The 19,892-nt window shown below is 38.8% G+C and overlaps 1 protein-coding gene across 5 annotated transcripts in view; it reads left to right on the top strand.

Moving 5' to 3' along the window:
* Cep85l (centrosomal protein 85 like) overlaps window positions 1-19,892 on the top strand; it is a 115,007-nt gene that overhangs the window by 82,508 nt on the left and 12,607 nt on the right. For all 5 annotated transcript variants that reach the window (XM_050138052.1, XM_050138051.1, XM_050138055.1 and 2 more), the window contains 4 exons: window positions 4,046-4,163; window positions 4,620-4,670; window positions 14,390-14,497; window positions 18,441-18,672. In XM_050138052.1, the coding sequence (XP_049994009.1) occupies window positions 4,046-4,163; window positions 4,620-4,670; window positions 14,390-14,497; window positions 18,441-18,672 (509 nt within the window). The remainder of the gene's footprint in view (window positions 1-4,045; window positions 4,164-4,619; window positions 4,671-14,389; window positions 14,498-18,440; window positions 18,673-19,892) is intronic.

Raw genomic sequence — 19,892 nt, 5'->3', positions numbered from 1 at the left:
ACAATTTTGAGTTTACATTTTTTCCTAGTGTTTTTCTTTCTCACACTTTAATTATTTTTTTAAAACAATCTTTTTTGTTTTGTTTTGTTTTACATACCAAACCTAATTTTCTCTCCCCTCCTTCCACTTCTCCTACCTCCCCTGTCCCATCCACTCCTCAGAGAGGGTGAGACCTCCCATGGGAGTCAACAAAGTCTGCCACATCACTTGAGGCAGGACCAAGCCCCCTCTCCCCCATCTAGGCTGAGCAGGGTATCCCTCCATAGGGAATGAGCTCCAGAGAGCCAGTTCATGTACCAGGGATAAATACCAGTTCCACTGCCAGTGACCCCACGAACTGCCCAAGCCACACAGCTGTCATCCACATTCAAAGGGCCTTAGTTTAGTTTGGTCCTATGCAGGTTCCCCAGCTGTCAGTCTGAAAACCATGAGCTCCACTAGCTCTGGTCAGCTGTTTCTATGGGATTCCCCATCGTGGTCTTGACCCCTTTGCTCATATTATCATTCCTCCTCCTTTACTACTGGACTTGAGGAACTCAGCCGGTGCTTGGCTGTGGCTCCCTGAATCTGCTTCCATCAGTTATAGGATGAAGATGCTGAGGGATGGGGAAGGTTGAGTTGTGGGGATATCAGAGAAGGAGAGCAAGAAAAGAGACATCTTGATAGAGGGAGTCATTATGGGGTTAATGAGAAAGGTGGCCCTAGGGAAATTCCCAGGAATTGACAAGAATGACCCCAGCTAAGAATCTAAGCAATAATGGAGAGGGTGCCTGAACGGCCCTTCCCCTCAGATTGATGACTACCTTAATTGTCATCACTTTAATATTTTGGGTTTTTTTTTTGTTGTTTCTTTTTGTTGTTGTTGTTGTTGTTGTTGTTGAGATGGGGTTTCTTTTTATGTATGAATCCATAATTTACACCAACTTCGTAGTCTTAAAAAAACTTCCTGATTTTCACTAATTTGAACATTTTATCCTTGTTGACAAAATTAAAAATAGTGCGTGAGTTCTGTTTTGTAGGCCACTGTGGTTGAAGAAACAAAACTGTGGTGCTTGGAGGCTTCATAGCAGCTCTGGAAGATTACTGAGTGCTGTTTTGTCCCACTGTTTTCTTTTGCAGATTGGTGTTATTTTCTGTGTTCTCTTTTGTTAGGTTTTATAGAACACTAAGCCACAAATGCTTGATTTGCAAAGATTAGTATAATGTATTCCAGAAAACATTTTCCACTTTAAATTTTATCTTGAGGCTGATAGAGATAATATCTTAGAAGATTCCTCTTGCTTTTTGGTAAAAGTTTATTTTTAATTCTCCAGTATTTGTATTGACAGTGACATCACTTAATGTTGAGGGGTAGGAATTTTATTTACGTTTACTTGGCTCTAGGATATTTCTTATATTTTGAAAGAACTTCATATGTATGTGTGACTACAAATTATATTATTACATTTTATTTAATGTTTCTAATATTTTGTTTTTTAATTTTTAAGAAATTCATAAACTCAAAAAGCTTTTCATTAGAAATGAAAATGTAAAATATATAATAATTTCTTTTTTTTTTTTTTTTTTTTTTTTTTTTTTTTGAGACAGGGTTTCTCTGTGGCTTTGGAGCCTGTCCTGGAACTCGCTCTGTAGACCAGGCTGGTCTCGAACTCACAGAGATCCGCCTGCCTCTGCCTCCCGAGTGCTGGGATTAAAGGCGTGCGCCACCATTTATTAGTTCCACTTTCCAAAAGTTTTCTTACTTTTGGAAATGGCCTTTATGTAATCCAAATATGAATGCATGAAAGAAAATTTGGTATGGACAGCAACATCATACAGTGTTCCTTATTGTTGGCTCTTCTTTACATTTTAAAGATTTGTGTGTTCATGTGGGCCCATGTCTGTGTGGCAGCCAGGGGTCAACTTGTGGTATCATTCCTCTGGAGCTGTCCACCTTGGTGATTGAGGCAGTGTTTCTCGGTGGTCAGAAACTTCCTAAGTAAACTAGACTTGCTGTCAGTGAGGCTCAGGGTTCTGTCCGTTTCCACCTCCCCAGTGCTGGTTTACAAGCTGTTCTGCTATACTTGCTTTACTAACATGGGCTTCAGGGATAGAAGTCAGGTCTTTGGGCTTGTACAGGCTGAGTTACCTCCCCAAATGCAAGCATGTTTACTTTTTAAAGTGCATTTTATCCTCTTGTAATGCCATTGAGTACATGGAATATAGTGCCAACACCAAGATGGCAAAATATAATGCACTTGTAATTTGAAAAAGTAAATACTTCTTACAACAATTAACAATGTCTTACAAAGCAGTGCACCATATCAGGACCACATAAATAAATACTAATGTCATTAATTATAAATATACCTGTAGTCCTTATTCAGACACCTAGTGTTACCAGTTCTTTTTCCACAACCTCAGTAGTATCAGTTTTCTTATTGAAGAAGACAGCTTCAGATTGCTATAATACTTGAAAAAAAGAAAAAATAAAATCAGAGTTATAGGAGAATTTTTTTTTCAGTCTTCTGCAGTTTGTTTATTTTGAGACAAGGTCTTACCATATGTAGCCTTGGCTGACCTAGGACTCACTGCTTAGCTCAGGGTGGCCCAGAACTCACAACAGTTCTTCTATTCCAGCTTTCTGAGTACTAGGTTTCCAATTAGACGCTACCATGCCTAGAAGATGTTGCAATTTTTGAGACTAATTCTTTTTTTTCTCTCCAGCTGTTATTGTTTGGTTTTGGTTTTTATTGTTAATGGCATGGTCTGCTTGTACCAATTACTAATCTTTCATTCTGATGGCTAACATCTTGTTTCCCTGTACTTTTACTTTTGTTTACTGAGAAAGTTTTTTCCATACAGTACATTTTGATCATTTTTTTTCCTTTTCCCCAGTTTCTAGTTTCCTTCCAGATTCTCCACTTGCCTACATACATACATACACACACACACACACACACACACACACACACACACACACACACACACACAGACATACACATACGCACACACAGAAATCAAAATAAACAAGCTCCAGACCAGTAAGAAAAAAAATGCCCAGGCAAAGCAAAATGAGATGAGCCTAAAAGAATATCATTGAGTTTATTTTGTGTTGCCAGCTATTCCTAGGCATGGGGTCTGTCCTTATGTGGGGTAGATATACCCAGTGAGACTGGGTTGGAAGAAACTGACATATTGTTAATATGTCAGAAGAACTTCCTTTGTCATAGGCAGCATGACAAACCTAAGCTGGTGGCATGAAAAACCACATTCTTATGTTGTTGGGAGGCTACTTGTTTGTTCCTGACTGCTTAGCCCTGAAATAACCACACAGAAACTTTATTATTTAAAACACTGCTTGGCCCATTAGGTCAAGCTTCTTATTGGCTAACTCTTACATATTAATTTAACCCATTTCTAGTAATCTGTGTATCGCCATGAGGCCGTGGCTTACCGGGCAAAGTTCCAGTGTCTGTGTCTCTGGTGGGGCTACATGGCTTCTCCCTGACTCTGCCTTTCTCTCTCTTAGCATTCAGTTTAGTTTTCCCTGCCTAACTAAGTTCTGCCCTATCAACAGGCCAAGGTAGTTTCTTTATTCACCAATGGTATTCACAGCATACAAAGGGAATCCCTCATCATTCTTCTACATCCTTATTAATTCTGTTGATTTGGCAACAATAATCCCTATAACCAAACTTTCACTATACTCAGAGAAAAGGCACGGACATATCTACATTCTTAATCTCTCTACCCTACTTATCTTGGTCAAGTAATACTCTACTGAACTAATGTTAAAGTAATACTCATCTTGGGAAAAAGGAAAGAACGGTTAGATCACAGAGTTCAGCTTCATGAGATAGACTTCAGTGGGACCTAGGGATGCCACACTGTAAGCATCCCCAACTCCAGATTTGCCATTTCTAAAATGATGGCCAGCCTCTGTCTAGTAATGATCTCTTCTTAGTTTTGTAAAATACATAGCTATTTGTATATTTTCTGTGAATCTTCATTGTTTGATTAAAAAAAATAATTCTTCATGAAATTGTTTTCTTCTAAACAACAGCTTACAACAAAAAGTAGAAAAATGCCTTGAAGATGGAATACGCCTTCCCATGTTGGATGCGAAACAGCTCCAAAGTGAAAATGACAATCTCAGAGAGCAGAATGCAACTGCCAGTAAGGTTAGTAGACACTGAGAGTAGAGGTCACATCTGTTCTGTGGAGTATGTGTATCTTAGAGTTTTCATGTGATTTATAATTTTAGTGATATTTAATAGCTTATAAAATATTTAGTTTGCTTTGATTTAAAAAGAAGATATCAGTTTAATATATTATAAATTATTTAAACTTAAATAAAAGTCAAAACAAAAGGAGACATTTTCTGATAAATTATTCAAAGTCTGTCTCAAAGTTATTTTTATAAATAAAAAATGTCATTACAAATTACAGGAAAATATTTGCAGTTTTAATTATGGGTGGTCCAAGTCATCCTTGTGATTTGAAGGATATTTAACTATGAATGCTCTGTAAAATAAAGATATTATAAATAAGCTTTTCTTTTTTGAATTTTCTTGAAGTATTGATGCTCTTTTAAAGTAATGAAAAAGATTCAGACCAGTTTTTTTGCTGTGTTTTAGATAATAGAGAGCCAGCAGGATGAAATTAACAGAATGATTTTAGAAATTCAGGTAAGGAATGTTCTTCATGTATTTTAGTGTACCCATATGCTAATGTATTCTTATTGCCTCTATTACCTAAAAGTATTAAAGTATATGAATATATATGAAAATATAATACTAATAGTACCTGAGAAAAGTTATAAATTTTTTAATATTAATCTGAGCAGAATCCATATTGTACATGTGTGCATTTGTGAAAGACCAAAATTTACTAATAAGTAAAATTCTGTTTGGTGAGCCAGTTCTCCCGAGGGGTAGTGAGACTGTTTCCTCCTCTTTGCTGCTTTCTTCATCGTCTCTCTCAGATGCTGAGAATGCGTTTGATTGAGGTCTCCAGAGATCAATCATAAGAGAGAATGGAATGCTATTAGTCTAAGTATTTAGTTTTCATATACTAGTTCCATTCGGAAACATACTCCAGGCCAACTCTGCCCATTATTTGCTCTTTTCCTCCACTGAATTTTCTTCAGAAGTCTGTAATGTTTTCTCCATTATCCCCTTGGTCCTACTTAATACTGAGATCTCTAATATCACTCTGTCTCTTTTGTTTTGTTTGCTGACATTGCTTCCTCTACTGCCATTGTACTATAGTGCCTATACTAGTCAGTTGATGCTCACCAATTACAGAAATAAAGTAGGGTTGTTATTTGTGGAATACTTCTATTATGTATCCGTTAAACAATCAATTCTAAGTATGAAATCCCCACAATCTGTTTTTATAGTTCTTCCCTCACTCCATATCCTGAACATGCCTACCATGTTTGTAAATATGCTCACAATACATCAGGAAATTTGAGTAAAAGCTGTAGTCCACTAAGTGCCTGTACCCTTCCAAGACTGCCCATCTGCAAACGTGCTCAGAGCATTGTTTAATGCAGCATGGAAACATGTTATGTCCCAGCCTTTGCCTAGAACTACAGTGCTCCCTTAAGTTTCCCTCTTCCTCCTAATGGCACTGTTGCTCTTTCTGTATCACCAAATGGTGAGGTGTTACAAGTTCATGTCTTTACATTTTACTGAGTTTTTTTTTTTTTTTTTGAGAATGATGCTCTGGTGGTTCAGCTTGGGAGTTAGGACTTATCAAAATTCTGGATACCTATGTACACTTTAAAAGTTTAGAAGCCAACCAATCTTTAATTCCTTTATTTTGTTTGTACTTATGAAGCCCTTATCTATATGGTGGACACAGTTCTTAAATTTCATGAGTGAGCAAACCAAGTCTCAAGTCAGTCTGATGGTTTAGGTTGGGAAAATTGGAAATTAAACATCAAGTCCTATTTTGATTTTTATTATAAAGTGCTGATTAAAGGCATAAGTATGACAGAGGGCAGTGACAGAGAGAGCTCCACATGAAAATGTGACCATGGAAGTTTTGTAAAGGAGGTAATATTTGAGCAGAGCTATTAGTGAAGATAAGTAGGAAAAGCGTAGCACCTGCTAAGGAAAGGAAGCAGCAGATGCCTTGAGTTGTCCAGTGTGCCCAGTACCAGCAGGGAGGCTGTTCAGTAGGGGCGGGGGGCATTGAAGCACTGAGATGAGTTGAAGGTGATGGAGGGAAGTAGCCTGGACACGATGATCCAGTGTTTAGATTTTATTCTATGTATAACAGAAAGCCATTGGACAGATTTTATTGAAGGATTTATTTTTAGAATCATACATTCTAATTCTAACAATGCTTCATTGGAGGTTCTAGCAGAGATCATAGTTACTTATCTACCTTAAGGGAGACAAAGGTCCTGTATGTAAAAGGTCATCCTTTTGATAGAATATGGATCAGTAAGGAAGGGAGGGCACCCACTCCCAGACTGACTTATGAGTCAGTGAACTCTGGTAGTCATTGCATAACAATTAACACAGCCACAGCACCCTCATTGTCCCTACTGTCAATCAGAATTAAATGCATTCTCCTGTTTCCCATGTTAAATGATTTATCTATGATTTAAATAATGTTCAAGAATTTCTTGATATGTTGATTCAAAAAGGTTAAGAACTGCATGTTTCTTCAGACAAAGCTTCTGTTGTTCTACAAATTAGAACTACAGACCTGTTAGGTGCTTCCAAAAGGTGGGTCTACCAAAGTTTTGTTAAATTTACAACAATCAATGCATGAATTTTTAAAAAGATTTTTTTTAAAAAGTTATTTGTATGTAGGCTTGTGCACATGAATGCAAAGGCCTTTAAAGGCTGGAAGAAGGTGTCAGGTCCCCTGTAGCTGATTGTGAGCCACCTGGAATGGGTGCTGAGAACTGACCTTGGGTCTCCTGCAAAAGTGGTCTTCACTCCTAACTTGTCACCAGCCCCCAACACAGGAATTTTTTCATGAAGCTTGAGCCATGATACCTGACAGTTTGTGTATCACATACATTTCTTCATGTTATGGTCATTCAGTATTTATTTGTATAAATTAAAATGTGCATAATTTGCTCCTCAATTTTATTGCAGTCTTTAGTCACATGTAAATATGATTGCATATAAGTTAAGTATGTAGAAGAATGTGATTCATACCATTTTGTCTTTTATCTTGAATACTTTTTTGCCTTTTTCTTTTTATTTTACATACTAACCACAGTTTCCCCTCCCACCTCTCCTCCTGTTCCCTCCCCTCACTTTGCCCCCCCCCCCCCCACTCCTCAGAAAGGGTAAGGCCTCCCATGGGCGTCAACTAAGCATAGCATATCAAGTTGAGCCAGATATCTCTGTCAAGATTTCTTTCTCATTGCTCTCTCTCCCCATCCCTCACCCACCATTGTTCTCTCTCTCTGTCCCTCCCCCAACTTCTTTAAGCAACTTAGAAAATTAGAGTCAAATTAATAATTTATTTCCAAATACATTGGTCCAGGCAGTATATTTGTTAAGTTCTGTTATGTTTTGAAGTGATAACTATTTTTTTTTTTGCTTTTAGCGTCTCATTTATAAATTGTGATTGTCTAGGTCCTAGATAGGCCTAATATGTAGTTTACTCACAAAAGTATCTAATAAGTAGGCCACCCTAGCCCCAGTTAACTGATTTGTATTAGAGTGGGAAGGTGGGGATGGAGACAAGTGTGGCTCCTCTCTTCCCTGAGATTCTTCTCTTTGTTTGTGTTAATTTTGTCCCTGCACAGTTGGAAAGGCTGGATTTATAAACATTTGGTGGTTTGTGATGACACTTCATAAAAGATGTATACTTTGTTTAAAAAATATCAATCCAAAAACTATTTTTTTCCTCTGGCACTGGAAATTTAAAAGACCATTTTGAGTTGAAGAAACACTCTTATATTATTTTGTAAGTAACTAATAAGTATATTATTATGGGTGAAGTATCACAGTAATAATCTAACAGAGCAATGCCCTTGACTGCTAATTCTTCAATGCTGTCTAGTTTCTCCTCAGCTGTTTTCAAAAACAGCCTTCCCATAGGTTATATCTTCTTCATGTAGCTAAAATACAAATAAAATACTATGTAAAAGAAAAGCAGAATATCCCAAATGATTAATATAAATCTTAAAATTTAGCTATCACTATAGTAATAATTGTAAAACTGAATTCACTATAATTTCAATGTTCTTCTTTTTCTAATAGTTGCAACACATTTAGGCTTTACAGTGGACAGAAACAACTTTGTGTTACTAGAATTGCATTTTGTACCACTGTTTTTTCCCATAAAACATTTAAATGATCAGAGGTAAACAATAAAATCTTATGCTGTATGCATGTCTCCCTTATTAATACAAGATGAAATAAGACATTGTTTTATAATGAAATGCTATTTATTGAGTCAAGATCTTGCCATGTAGTCTTGGTTGACTTGTAACTTATCATATAGACCAAACTGGCCTCAAAGTTAGAGAGATGTACCTGTCTCTGCCTCCCAAGTGCTGGAATTAAAAGTGGGTTTCACCAGGCCTTACATGAAGATAATTATTTAAATACATATGTCATCTGCCATTTTACATCCAAAGTTTAAAAAAATTTACCTGGTATAAGTCACTGGAAAGTGTAGTTCAGTTTTAGAAGGAGAACAGAATTCATCTTGGACTAGAAATAATATTGCAATTGTTGTTAAATATGGAAAAAGCAAAGCTTCATATAAAAGCAGATATTAAATTTGAAACTGAGTCCTATATGAAACTGAGTCCTTTAAAGTATAGCTTTTTATGCAGTTTGGCTTAACTGTCAAGATGATATTGTTGACTGGGATGAATTCCTTGTTGATTGATTGTGTAAAAATGTTGCTTTTCTTTACATCCATGAGACCAGGAAAGACCACTGGCTTCTCTGTGGGCTTTTCCACTTATGAACAAAATATAGCATTTGCATACCACATTCTTCTATCATTTCTGTAAATTTTATGGTTACAGTCAGAGTGTGATCGAGTTCTTCATTGGGTATTACTTTCCTTTCCTGCTTTGTTAAACATTTCACTATCATAAGCTTATTTCTAGTTGACTGTCATCTTTGCATTTTGGTTTTATAATCTTTTTTTTAAATATTTATTTATTATGTATACAATATTTTGTCAGTCTATATGCCTGCAGGCCAGAAGAGGGCACCAGACCCCATTACAGATGGTCATGAGCCACCATGTGGTTGCTGGGAATTGAACTCAGGACCTTTGGAAGAGCAGGCAATGCTCTTAACCCCTGAGCCATCTCTCCAGCCCTGGTTTTATAATCTTGACAAAGGAAGTATGAACTTTAAAATTTTCAACTCTCTTTACTGGTTTAACATTAAAATGTCTCCATAATGGAAGCATGAATGTCATTAACTGGCCTTTCTAAATTGACATCTATCAATGAATGGTTATTATAACCACAAAAGATAAAATTACATTCAGAGGTCATTTTGACTGCCTTCTCTTACAGGCATGACTAGGACTTCCATTCTTAAAAACTCTTGTCAGTCTGTCCTTTTTACAACATGACAAAAGAAGATATTTATACAGTCTCAGAAGATTTGTCTTAATGTTTACCAACAACTTGTAAAGTTCAGTTAGTAGACTTTTCTCAGTAGAAATACTAGAGAAATGGATTTTATGCCAGTAGGGTTCTTTATAGGTGGAATATGACTTCTTTAACCTAATAATTGAATTGTGTGAGTACTGGTCCACATGCATTCAGGGCTTTTGAAAACCTGTTTCTCTTTAAACTAGCATACAAGTAATTGATATCACTACAGACTTTCCCTACAGACTCTGTTTCTGTTGAATCTTCTCTCTGTCCCTTCTCCCCCAAGTAGCCCCATTCCACATGCGTGGCTTTGATTACCTTTCTTTCATTCTCCCCTCACTTAAGATCTACCCCCTCCTGTGTTTTTTCCTTGTCTTATTACCTATATCCATCCATACTCATGTGGGTTCTCACAAAAATTAAAATTTAAGACCAAATATGTGACGAAGCATGTAGTGTTTTTTGCTAACTCTGGCTCCCGATGCTTAGTATAGTTCCAGTTCCATCTATTTTCCTGCAGATGTCACAATTTCATTTTTCTTTATGGCCAAATAAAGTTCCAGAGTGTTTATATACCACCTTTTTCTGTATCAGTTCATCTGTTGATGGGCATTTAGACAGCAGTGAACATGGATGTGCAAGTATTTCTCTGATAGAATTCAGTTTTTATGGTATACATCCAATAAACCCCCTGGTTTTTAGTCTGCAACTCAGAATTCTCCCTTCCATATTTGTGTCCCTAGGTTCCTGTTCCACATCACCACACTATTGCACATACTTGACATAACACATTAAAAACAAAATCTCCGAAACTTTTTGAAAAAAAATTCACCACAAACCCTGCCATACCTCCCAGTCCTGAATTATTAAACTTAACCTTAATTCTCAGCACATGTTTCTCAGGAAATTCCATGTCCTTTAAAATATGTCCCTCTCCACCTGCCTCCTGTTGCCAACATCGTCCAAGCTATTTTTGTTTCTCTTGTGGAGTTCCTCTTCCTACCTCTCCCTTGTGTTCACATAGTCTGTTCTCTTGTTAAGTGATACCATGGGATCACGTATTTCTGCTCAGAACTCTTCAATAGAATCTTTTATTCAAAATAATAATCCAAGTTTGAACATTAAGTTAAGAAGCCTGTGTGTACACACTGGTGTTGCTGTGCTTGGTATCTGGAGTCACTCTGACTCTGTTACCTCACTTTCATTTACTCCAACAGAAGGCAATGTCTGCCCCAGAACTTCTCACTTACACTCTCGGTATCTGGTGGATGATGGAGGTGGGTCTTGTATCTTATCTGTTGCTTTCATTGGTTAATAATAAAGAAACTGCCTCGGCCCTCATAGGACAGAAAATTAGGTAGGTGGAGTAAACAGAAGAGAATGCTGGGAAAAAGAAGCTGAGTGAGGAGTCGCCATGATTCTCCCGCTCCAGACAGACGCAGGTTAAGATCCTCCCTGGTAAGCCCGCTCGTGGGCTACACAGAATATTAGAAATGGGTTAGAACAATATGTAAGAGCTAGCCAATAAGAGGCTACAGATAATGGGCCAGGCAGTGTTTGAAAGAATACAGTTTCCGTGTAATTATTTCTGGGCATAAGCCTGCCATGCGGGCGGCCGGGTGCCGGGGACGCAGCCCTGCCGCGGCTCCAGTTTCAACAGGTGGACACAGTCCCTTAATCACCGCAAATCATGCTATCAGTGTCAGCTTTTCCACGGATTTTGTACCCTGTTTTGAGATTTCAATGTCACTTTTCCTACCATTCTCTTTTCCATTTTCTGCAAGAGTAAACAAACTAATACACAATATTATACAGCTATAATTTATTTTGTCTTTTTCTTGCTAATAAAAATTCCACAAAATCCAACAGCTTTGACTGTTCACTAATTTATCACGTAGTACAAAGAAGAGTTTGCTCATAGATAATTACATGAGGTAGCATTGTTTTGATAACTCTTGTGGGATGTGTGTGTGCTCATGCACATTCATGTATGTACACAATACTAGTGTGCTTTTCTTTTCAAATGACTCCTTTTAAGTTAAGCTTACAGATTGTGTAGAGTCTGTTGGCAATAACATGGCTTTCCTTCGTTTGAGTTATCTGTGTATTTCTAGATTCTTATATCTAAACAGTACATTCAATTAAAACTACTTTTCAGCTTCAGAAATGCTCATAGTAAATGCCAGGAGGTTATAAATTTAGCAGAGTCTTAAGACTGTTAAGTCTGGAACTTAAGGAAGATTTTTGACATTTAAAACCTAATTCAGTCCTTTAATTTATGAATTCTTAATGTGGCTAATGGAGCACAATCAGATTGGTATTCTGCATTTCACAACAGCCAAATATTTATTCCAGAAATTCCAAATATTCCAGAAAATATGGATCATTTATTTATACATGGTAGGAAACCACTATTTGTAGCAATTATACTTTAAAAAACTTAAGATTTCAAAAATGCCTTGTGAAATAACATTTATTATTCCTTCTTGATAGAACAAATTAGCTGAAATGTCTATCAAATTTTCTAGGTTTTCCTGCATAGGAAAATAGTTATTAATTTGGTATTTTGGATTCGTACATCAAAATAACTACATTGTGCATTTGCATTTATAAACACTAGTAAGCACTACAAGAGCTATTGTGAACATTGGGTGAAAGACCAGAACTACTTAAACAACCCTTGTTCTGTTCAGGGGTGGGTGATTGAAAGGAAATAAGCATGATGTTTACTACTTAAACTGCGCTTGACTCTGGAGATCTAGCATGACAGTCACATTTTTGTTCTTTCATCTATTGAGACAATAGCATTACTTCACTCCAAACCTTATGGATACACGTTTTCATACAATTTAGAATAGATGACCTCTGTTGTAGATGAGGTACTATTGTCAGGCAGCTTCAGCACTGCAGCTAGAGTTATCCTTGGAAACAGACAGGAATGCATCTGTGAACACAGTCTCCACGGTGCTTCCCGATACCCGGCCAGTGTGTCACATGAGTCAGATGTTATTTCAGTTTTCCTTCTTGTGCCTCTATTGCCAAATACTTCCAAGTGCTCCTAATAGAAAGGTTGTCTGTAGCCGGGCAATTGGTGGTACACGGATTTATTCCAAGCATTTGGGAAGCAGAGGCAAGCAAATCTCTGAGTTCTAGGAAGCCTGATCTACTAGTTCCAGGACAAGCTCCAAAGCTACAGAGGGAAATTCTGTCTCAAAAAGAAAGGAAGGAAGGTTTGCCTGTTTTGTAACTGTCTTAATTTAATCTTAGATGGAAACACATTAATCACTAGCTAATTGCCCTTCATAGTCAACATGGTTATGAGTTGATCAAATTGTAAAACACTAAGCTTTTAATGGATTGTATTGTGAAAATAACCTCTTTGGATTTAGTTTTTATTGTTAAAATATGAGCTTTATGTGTTTTCTCTGTAATTCTTTTTTTTTTTTTGGCTTTGTTTTGTGTTTTTTGTTTGTTTGTTTGTTTTTTGAGACAGGATTTCTCTGTGTAGCTTTGGAGCCTGTTCTGTAACTTGCTCTGTAGGCCAGGCTGGCCTCAAACTCACAGAGATTAGCTTGCCTCTGCCCCCCGAGTGCTGGTATTAAAGGCATGTGCCACCACTGCCCAGGATCTCTATAATTCTAATAAAGCCATGTGTCTTAAGAGAATTTCAATTGAATTCTGGAATATAGATAAATAATATTGTCACGCCAGGAAGCATAAATCTCCAGTAGGTAATAAATCCCCATATATCATTCAATCAAATGAAGTTAGAAAACAATTGCAATACCAGAAATATGTTTAGGGAGCTTTCCTTTTGTATTGTATTGCCAAATGCATTTTGAGGGAGTGCAAAACAAGCTTGTGTAAGAAATATACTTGCTCAAAGGGTTGAGCCATTTTTATCTAGCTCTTAAGCCATTAAATAGTCTTCCAGCATTTTATCAAATGACTTTTAAAAACATTAAATATCTGCCCCTTATGGTCTTCTGTCTGCCTCTGTGACCCTCTCCTTCCATCACATGAGGTGACAGGGTGGTACGCATTCATAACGGATGTGTGCTATTCAGGTGGTCATTATACGAAAGCATGTTTAATTAAGAATAAATACAGATTTGTGGAAAAATGATTTCTCCTGACTGGTTATAAGTTTACTGATTTCATGGTCTAACCACATGGGGAAAATTGGTAGAAACACTTAGGAACCCTAGTAAGCAGGTTTTTTTTTTTTTTTTTTTTATGACACGTCTTCTGTAGTGTGCAGTCTGAATCAGGAGTCAGCTGGGATGATTCAGGTATCCCTAAAGCATTTTCTGTGCTGCTTTGTCACACTCGGGCCTTTCTTTTTCATGGTACTATCTACTACGTGATATGCAATTTTATAATGGAGTAAGGAGATTAATTTTCAAAGTTTCCTCTGGCCTGAGTTTGGGCTAATCTTCATTGTTCAGGACAGTATAAACAGAAAGGGGAGCTTAGCTACAAATAGTTTTTGGAAATGTCTTACTCTACTATTTTATACATAAGAAAAATGTAACGAAGTTACAATTTTGTTGCAATACATTCCTAACACCAATTAATGAAATGTAGCACTAGCTAGAAACCTCAATTGACATGTTTACACTGGTTAAAACCTCTTTGGTATTGCTTCCCTGGTCTTTCGATGTAATGTGAGCTGTTTTAGAGGCCACAGCTTCATCATAGAAGGGGCTAGGGAGACCACAAGATCTTAAATATTTGGGGTATCAGATTGACATGTGTTAACATGTTTGCTTTATAGTTTTGTCATTGTTGTCATTTTAGTCTATGCAAGGGAATCTTTCTAAAGAGAAACGGACTGCAAAGAGCATGGTAGAAGAGCTCGGAAGAAAAGAAGGAAGCCTCCAGAGGTTAACAGAAGCACTGTTCCAAGTGAGTACAACTCCCACCGCCCAGAAGGGCGATTCTCTATCCCTTTAAAGCCAGTACTTGCTTTCTATGTATAGAACATGTACAAATGGGAGGCTTGACTTGATGTATTCAGTAAAGTCATCAGGTTTCACAAGAAAATTATAACAAAAGGCAAGCCTTTATTTTTTTATGTCTTCTCCTGTTGCGGGAGATCCTTCCGCTCCTCCAGCCAATAGCCGGGGCTGCAGAGATGGCTTGGTGGTTAAGAGCTTTGCCTGCTCTTCCAAAGGTCCTGAGTTCAATTCCCAGCAACCACATGGTGACTCACAGCCATCTGTAATGAGACTTGGTGCTCTCTTCTGGCCTGCATGAGTTTCTAGTAAAGATTGTATGGTTTTTAGGAGTGCCATATTCTTCTTAAATGATAGAATATGCAAAAGAATACTGAAACCTAGTAACCAGTAAATTAAGTTATCCCCGTAGTCATATAAACCTTGCATGATATAACCCATTGTATTGGTAACCAAAACAGTAAAATTCGTGTTGGAAACGAAAACTGCCATATTACCTATTATCCAGCAGGTGGCGCTGTTGCCAAGTAGCGACAAAAACGGGGTCCTGTTTCAGGGTCCACCTAGTATTTGTTAAAAACTGGGAAATGCAAGTTGCTCAACAAAGTAAATGTAATTAAATCAATTCCGTACACGGAACCATAAACCCAGAATCCAGGGGTAGAGAAGACTAACCTGGAAGCCGTGTATGCCTCCACATGACAGAGTCACCCTGAGGGGTTGCAGCTTTCAGCAACCAGTAACTGCGTGCTCTGGTTCGCGCCACTTAAGGGCTGTGCGTGCAAGGGAGATTTAAAAACGACTCAGAAAAGAGCAAACCATGCGGGCAGAGACTACACGGGCCTGTGGAGTTTAAATCCACGTGGGGAGGCAGACGATAGGGTGCGTGGGGACTTGAAGTCAATCTGAGGTGTCTAAAGGGAAAATATAAAGAACTGCAGCAAGATAAGCCACTGCGTGATAATTTATATTAAACTGCGGCTCCATGCACAAGGCACAGGCCGTGGCTGAGGAAGGGAGGGCTTGCACCAAGCCCAACTTGCAGCAGGCAGCCGAGTGGGGGAAGAAGGGGATCCTAAAACCAAACGTTGGGCACCAGATGAAGGTGTAAGTCACAAACAATGCCACACCAGTTTGGAATTACGATTAACAGGGTGGTATTTATTTAAAGGGGAAAAAACTTACAGATAACCATCCCAGACAACAGCCCTCTGCGCAATTAGTAAGAAGTCTAGTCACCGGAACTGGAGCAGGAAGCAAAGAGAGAGGAGAGGGAAGTGGCCGCTTTTTTAAAGGGAGAGAGACCACGCCCCAATGGGCTGGTATCTCAGCGGCTATTGAATGGAGGAGCGGAAGGACCTCCAGCAACACCCTCCCATGCATTAGAATACAATTTTCATGACTTAACTGGGTATATTCAAATGTTACACATGCACAAAGTCCCAAAGTGCAAAAATAAGGCACAGATTGAACATTAGCAAAGTCCTCAAGGGGTCGGCAGTACTGCCGCAGATCACACTCTATCCTGTGTATGAGCTGAAGTACTTGACCTCTGCTTAAGGACATGTTGCATACATTACATGTATTAGCCAAAGTACTCGAATGAATCTCCTAAAGTGGAAGATGTTTTCTTACATAAAGCTTTCCACAATATGATTATCATGCCCAATAAAAATAATGATTTCTTGATTTTGATAATAATCTGTATTCACATTTCCCCGCTTCACCAAGTGTTTGTTTATGGTGTGGAAGACATTCCATCAGGGACCACCCATACATTTTATTATGATGTCTTCTAAATCCAAGGTGCTTTTCTTTTGTGTTACTATCTTATTGAAGAAACTAGAAGCTCATTCTTCTCATAGACTTATAGATTGTCATATGAGATTTGTCCTTTAGATTCGTCCTTTAGATTTGTCCAGCTCCTTCCTTAATGATACCATTTGTTCTTTATCCTGTGTTTCTAGTAAGCTAGTTATTAGAGCTAAAGGCTACATGGAATTCATGCCAGTTGTTCCTGCTATGAATATTTTGTATTGCTGACATTATTGTACAATGTGATTATCCTTCCTAAGTAGCATACAAATACTAATCTCTCTAGGTTAAATTGGTGACAGCCTAGCTTTTTTTTTAAAATTAAATTTAAAATCTGTGGGACTGGCAGAATATGCAGTTGGCCAGCATGTTTCCTAGCATCTACCAAAGTTCATGATTTAAAATAATAGTATAATAAGCCAAAAAAAATTAATTTTTCACGTGTAGTTCATTCTCTTTCTCTTTATTAGCTACCATTTATATATAAAAGCAACCTTTTCCTTGTCACCCAGTCTATTTGGTTATTCTTAAATGCAGTTCCATTTGGAAACCCTGTTAAGCTTACTTTTCATGAGTGGGGAGTAGGAGATAATTTTGGAGATGAGGATAGCATCTTCTGAGTGTAGTAAGTCATGAATCCATGCTGATACTTCCAGTTCTGCTCACACAGTTCTGAGATGCTGGCGTTTCTTTCCCATTCATATCTTATTTATATTTCTTTGTGTTTTAAATCATAAAATTTAATTCCTATAAGTATCAAAACATAAATACTTTTTCTTAAGATTAGAATAAATAGTTCCAGTTTTCTCCAGGGGAGTCTCCCTGGGTATATTAACCACATTTCCAATAACGAACCAACATGAAACAAACTCAGAGGTATTGTAGACTTTTTGTTTCATTTGGATTGTTTGAGCACTTTCTCTTATTGGTCTCTTGCTTGTATATTTTGCTTTCTGTTTTATGGGAGCCCCCCCTTTTTTTTTGAAGGGGGAATTTGGTGTATGTGTTTCTTGTTTTATGTTTGTTTGTCTTTACCCTTTTTTCTCTTTTTAGAAAAACAAAGACAAAGTTGGGTAGATGGGAAGGGAATGAGGGAGGATCTAGGAGGAGTTTAGGGTGATGATCAGAATATGTTGTATATAAAAAGGGTTTTTTAAAAAAAAAGAAGAAGAAAGAAAAAGAAATAGTCCCAGTCTTATTCCAAAAATATGGTGGGTTTCCCTGCCCGGCAGGCTCACAGAGCAGCAGCAAACTCTGGCAGGTCCCCAGCGGGCCGGCTCCAGAGTCCGGCACAGGAGCAAGTGGCTACAGTTTCCCACCAGCGGGAGGGCACGCGCCGCGCTGGGGGTGGCGGGGCGGTTAACAGACACATAAACACAAAAGATAAAGCTAACATATTTATTACAAGAAAGAGGAAAGAGAAAGAGAGAGAAAGGGAGGGAGGGAGGGAGGGAGGGAGGGAGGGAGTGAGAGAGAGAGAGAGAGAGAGAGAGAGAGAGAGAGAGGGGGAGAGGGGGGGGGGGGGGGGGGGGGGGGAGGGGGGGGGGGGGAGGGGGGGGGGGGGGCGGGGGGGGGGGGAGAGGAGGAGAGAGGCAAAAAGCCCCTTGTGTACACCGGGAGAGAGAACGGGTAGAAGAGAGTGAAGGGAGGGAGGTCACAGGTTAAAAAGGAGTGGGCGTGGCTAGGGCAGGGACGAAAGAATAACACCCAGTATAGTTAAATCACTTTGGAGAGGTTTAAGGTGTCCTTGCTTTTTCATTCAAATGGGTTACATTGTGGGGAATGCATACATAACCAGTCTGCTTGTTAGGAAAGGAATGTTGAGAACCCCAGGCTGCTGGGGTGTGATCCTTCACTTTGATTACTGTGGGTGTCACATGACAAAGAATACTCAGACCTATAAATATAGATCATTTGTTTCTACTAAATGTCTGCAATTAAATTTGGTTAAAGTAAATATACTATGATGTGTGATAATAGACTTGTTATAGACTTCATGGAAAATGTTAAGCCATATGACTTTGAATACTTTTTCTCTGTTCTAACAACTGGCTTTTTTTTTTCTTTATCCACTACAGAACCAAAGACAAACAGGAGAGACATACTCTTTACTGGATCAGGGCCAGGAAGCAGAGCAGTCTGGGCTGCAGACCCTCCATTCTAAGTGGCCTCTCTTTGATCTGACTGTGATTGACCAGCTGTTCAAGGAAATGTCTTATTGTTTGTTTGACTTGAAAGCATTGTGTAGCATTCTTAATCAACGAGCTCAGGGCAAGGAGCCTAACCTGTCCTTATTACTGGGAATCAGATGTAAGTGGCTGATGCCTTTATTCTGTTTGCTTTTTCTGTGTTAGTGTTGTGCTCTCCTTTTCTTTGGCTTTAGTTAAGTCTTAACTCAGCTGGTGGTTTTAGGTTTACCTCTCACCACTTCAGTACTAAAACTGATGTAAATTTGTGGAATCCCACAAGGGCATAGTTGCAGAATGCCTGGAGGTGTTTCCTACACTGGGTCTGATTGTGGCCTGCAGTGCCACTCCCCCTTGCTCTCCAGTCCTACGAGAAGTCAGGGTGCCCTGCCTTGTGGGAAGTCCAAGGCTCCCCCTCCATCCAGGTCTAGGAAGGTGTGCATCAAACAGAGTAGGCCCCCAAAAAGCCAGTACATGCAGTACAATCAAAATACAGTGTCATTATCATTGACTACTCAGTTCACCCTCATTGTCAGCCATATTCAGAGAGTCCAGTTTGATCACATGCTCATTCAGACCCAGTCCAGCTGGCCTTGGTGAGCTCACAATAGATCAGTCCCACATCTTCGTGGGTGGATGCACCCATCACGGTCCTGACTTCCTTGCTCATGTTCTCCCTCCTTCTGCTCTTCATCTGGGCTTTGGGAGCTCAGTCCAGTGCTCCAGTGTGGGTCTCTGTCTCTATCTCCATCCCTCGCCAGATGAAGGATCTATGGTGATATGCAAGATATTAATCAGTGTGTCTATGAGAGAAGGCCATTTCAGGCACCCTCTCCTCTGCTGCCCATGGACCTAGTTGGGGAAATTCCCTTGGACACCTGGGAACCCCTCTAGAGCCAAGACTATAGCCAACCTAAAATGGCTCCCTTGGTTAGGATAACTTCTTCCCTGCTTGCATATCCACCCTTCCTCCATCTCAATTATCCCAATCCCCCAAACTCTCCTCAGTCCTCCCCTTCTCTCTTCTCTCTCCCCATCTCCCTTTCCCCCCAATCCACCCCCACCCCCTGCTCCCAACTTTTGCCTGGTGATCTTGTCAACTTCCAATATCCAGGAGGATAACTATATATTTTTCTTTGGGTTCACCTTCTTATTTAGCTTCTCTGGGATCATGAACTATAGGCTCAGTGTCCTTTGTTTATGGCTAGAATCTGCTTATGAGTGAGTACATACTATATTCCTTTTTGGGGGGCTGGGTTATCTCACTCAGTAAAGTGTTTTCTATTTCCATCCATTTGCATGCAAAGTTCAAGATATCATTTTTTTTTTTTTTTTTTTTTTTTT

The sequence above is a fragment of the Alexandromys fortis genome, unplaced genomic scaffold, assembly GCF_014885135.2.
Source record: "Alexandromys fortis isolate MF-2015 unplaced genomic scaffold, M_Fortis_MF-2015_v1.1 scaffold_14, whole genome shotgun sequence".
Taxonomy (NCBI): Eukaryota; Metazoa; Chordata; class Mammalia; order Rodentia; family Cricetidae; genus Alexandromys; species Alexandromys fortis.
This window is presented reverse-complemented; position numbering and strand designations above follow the sequence as displayed.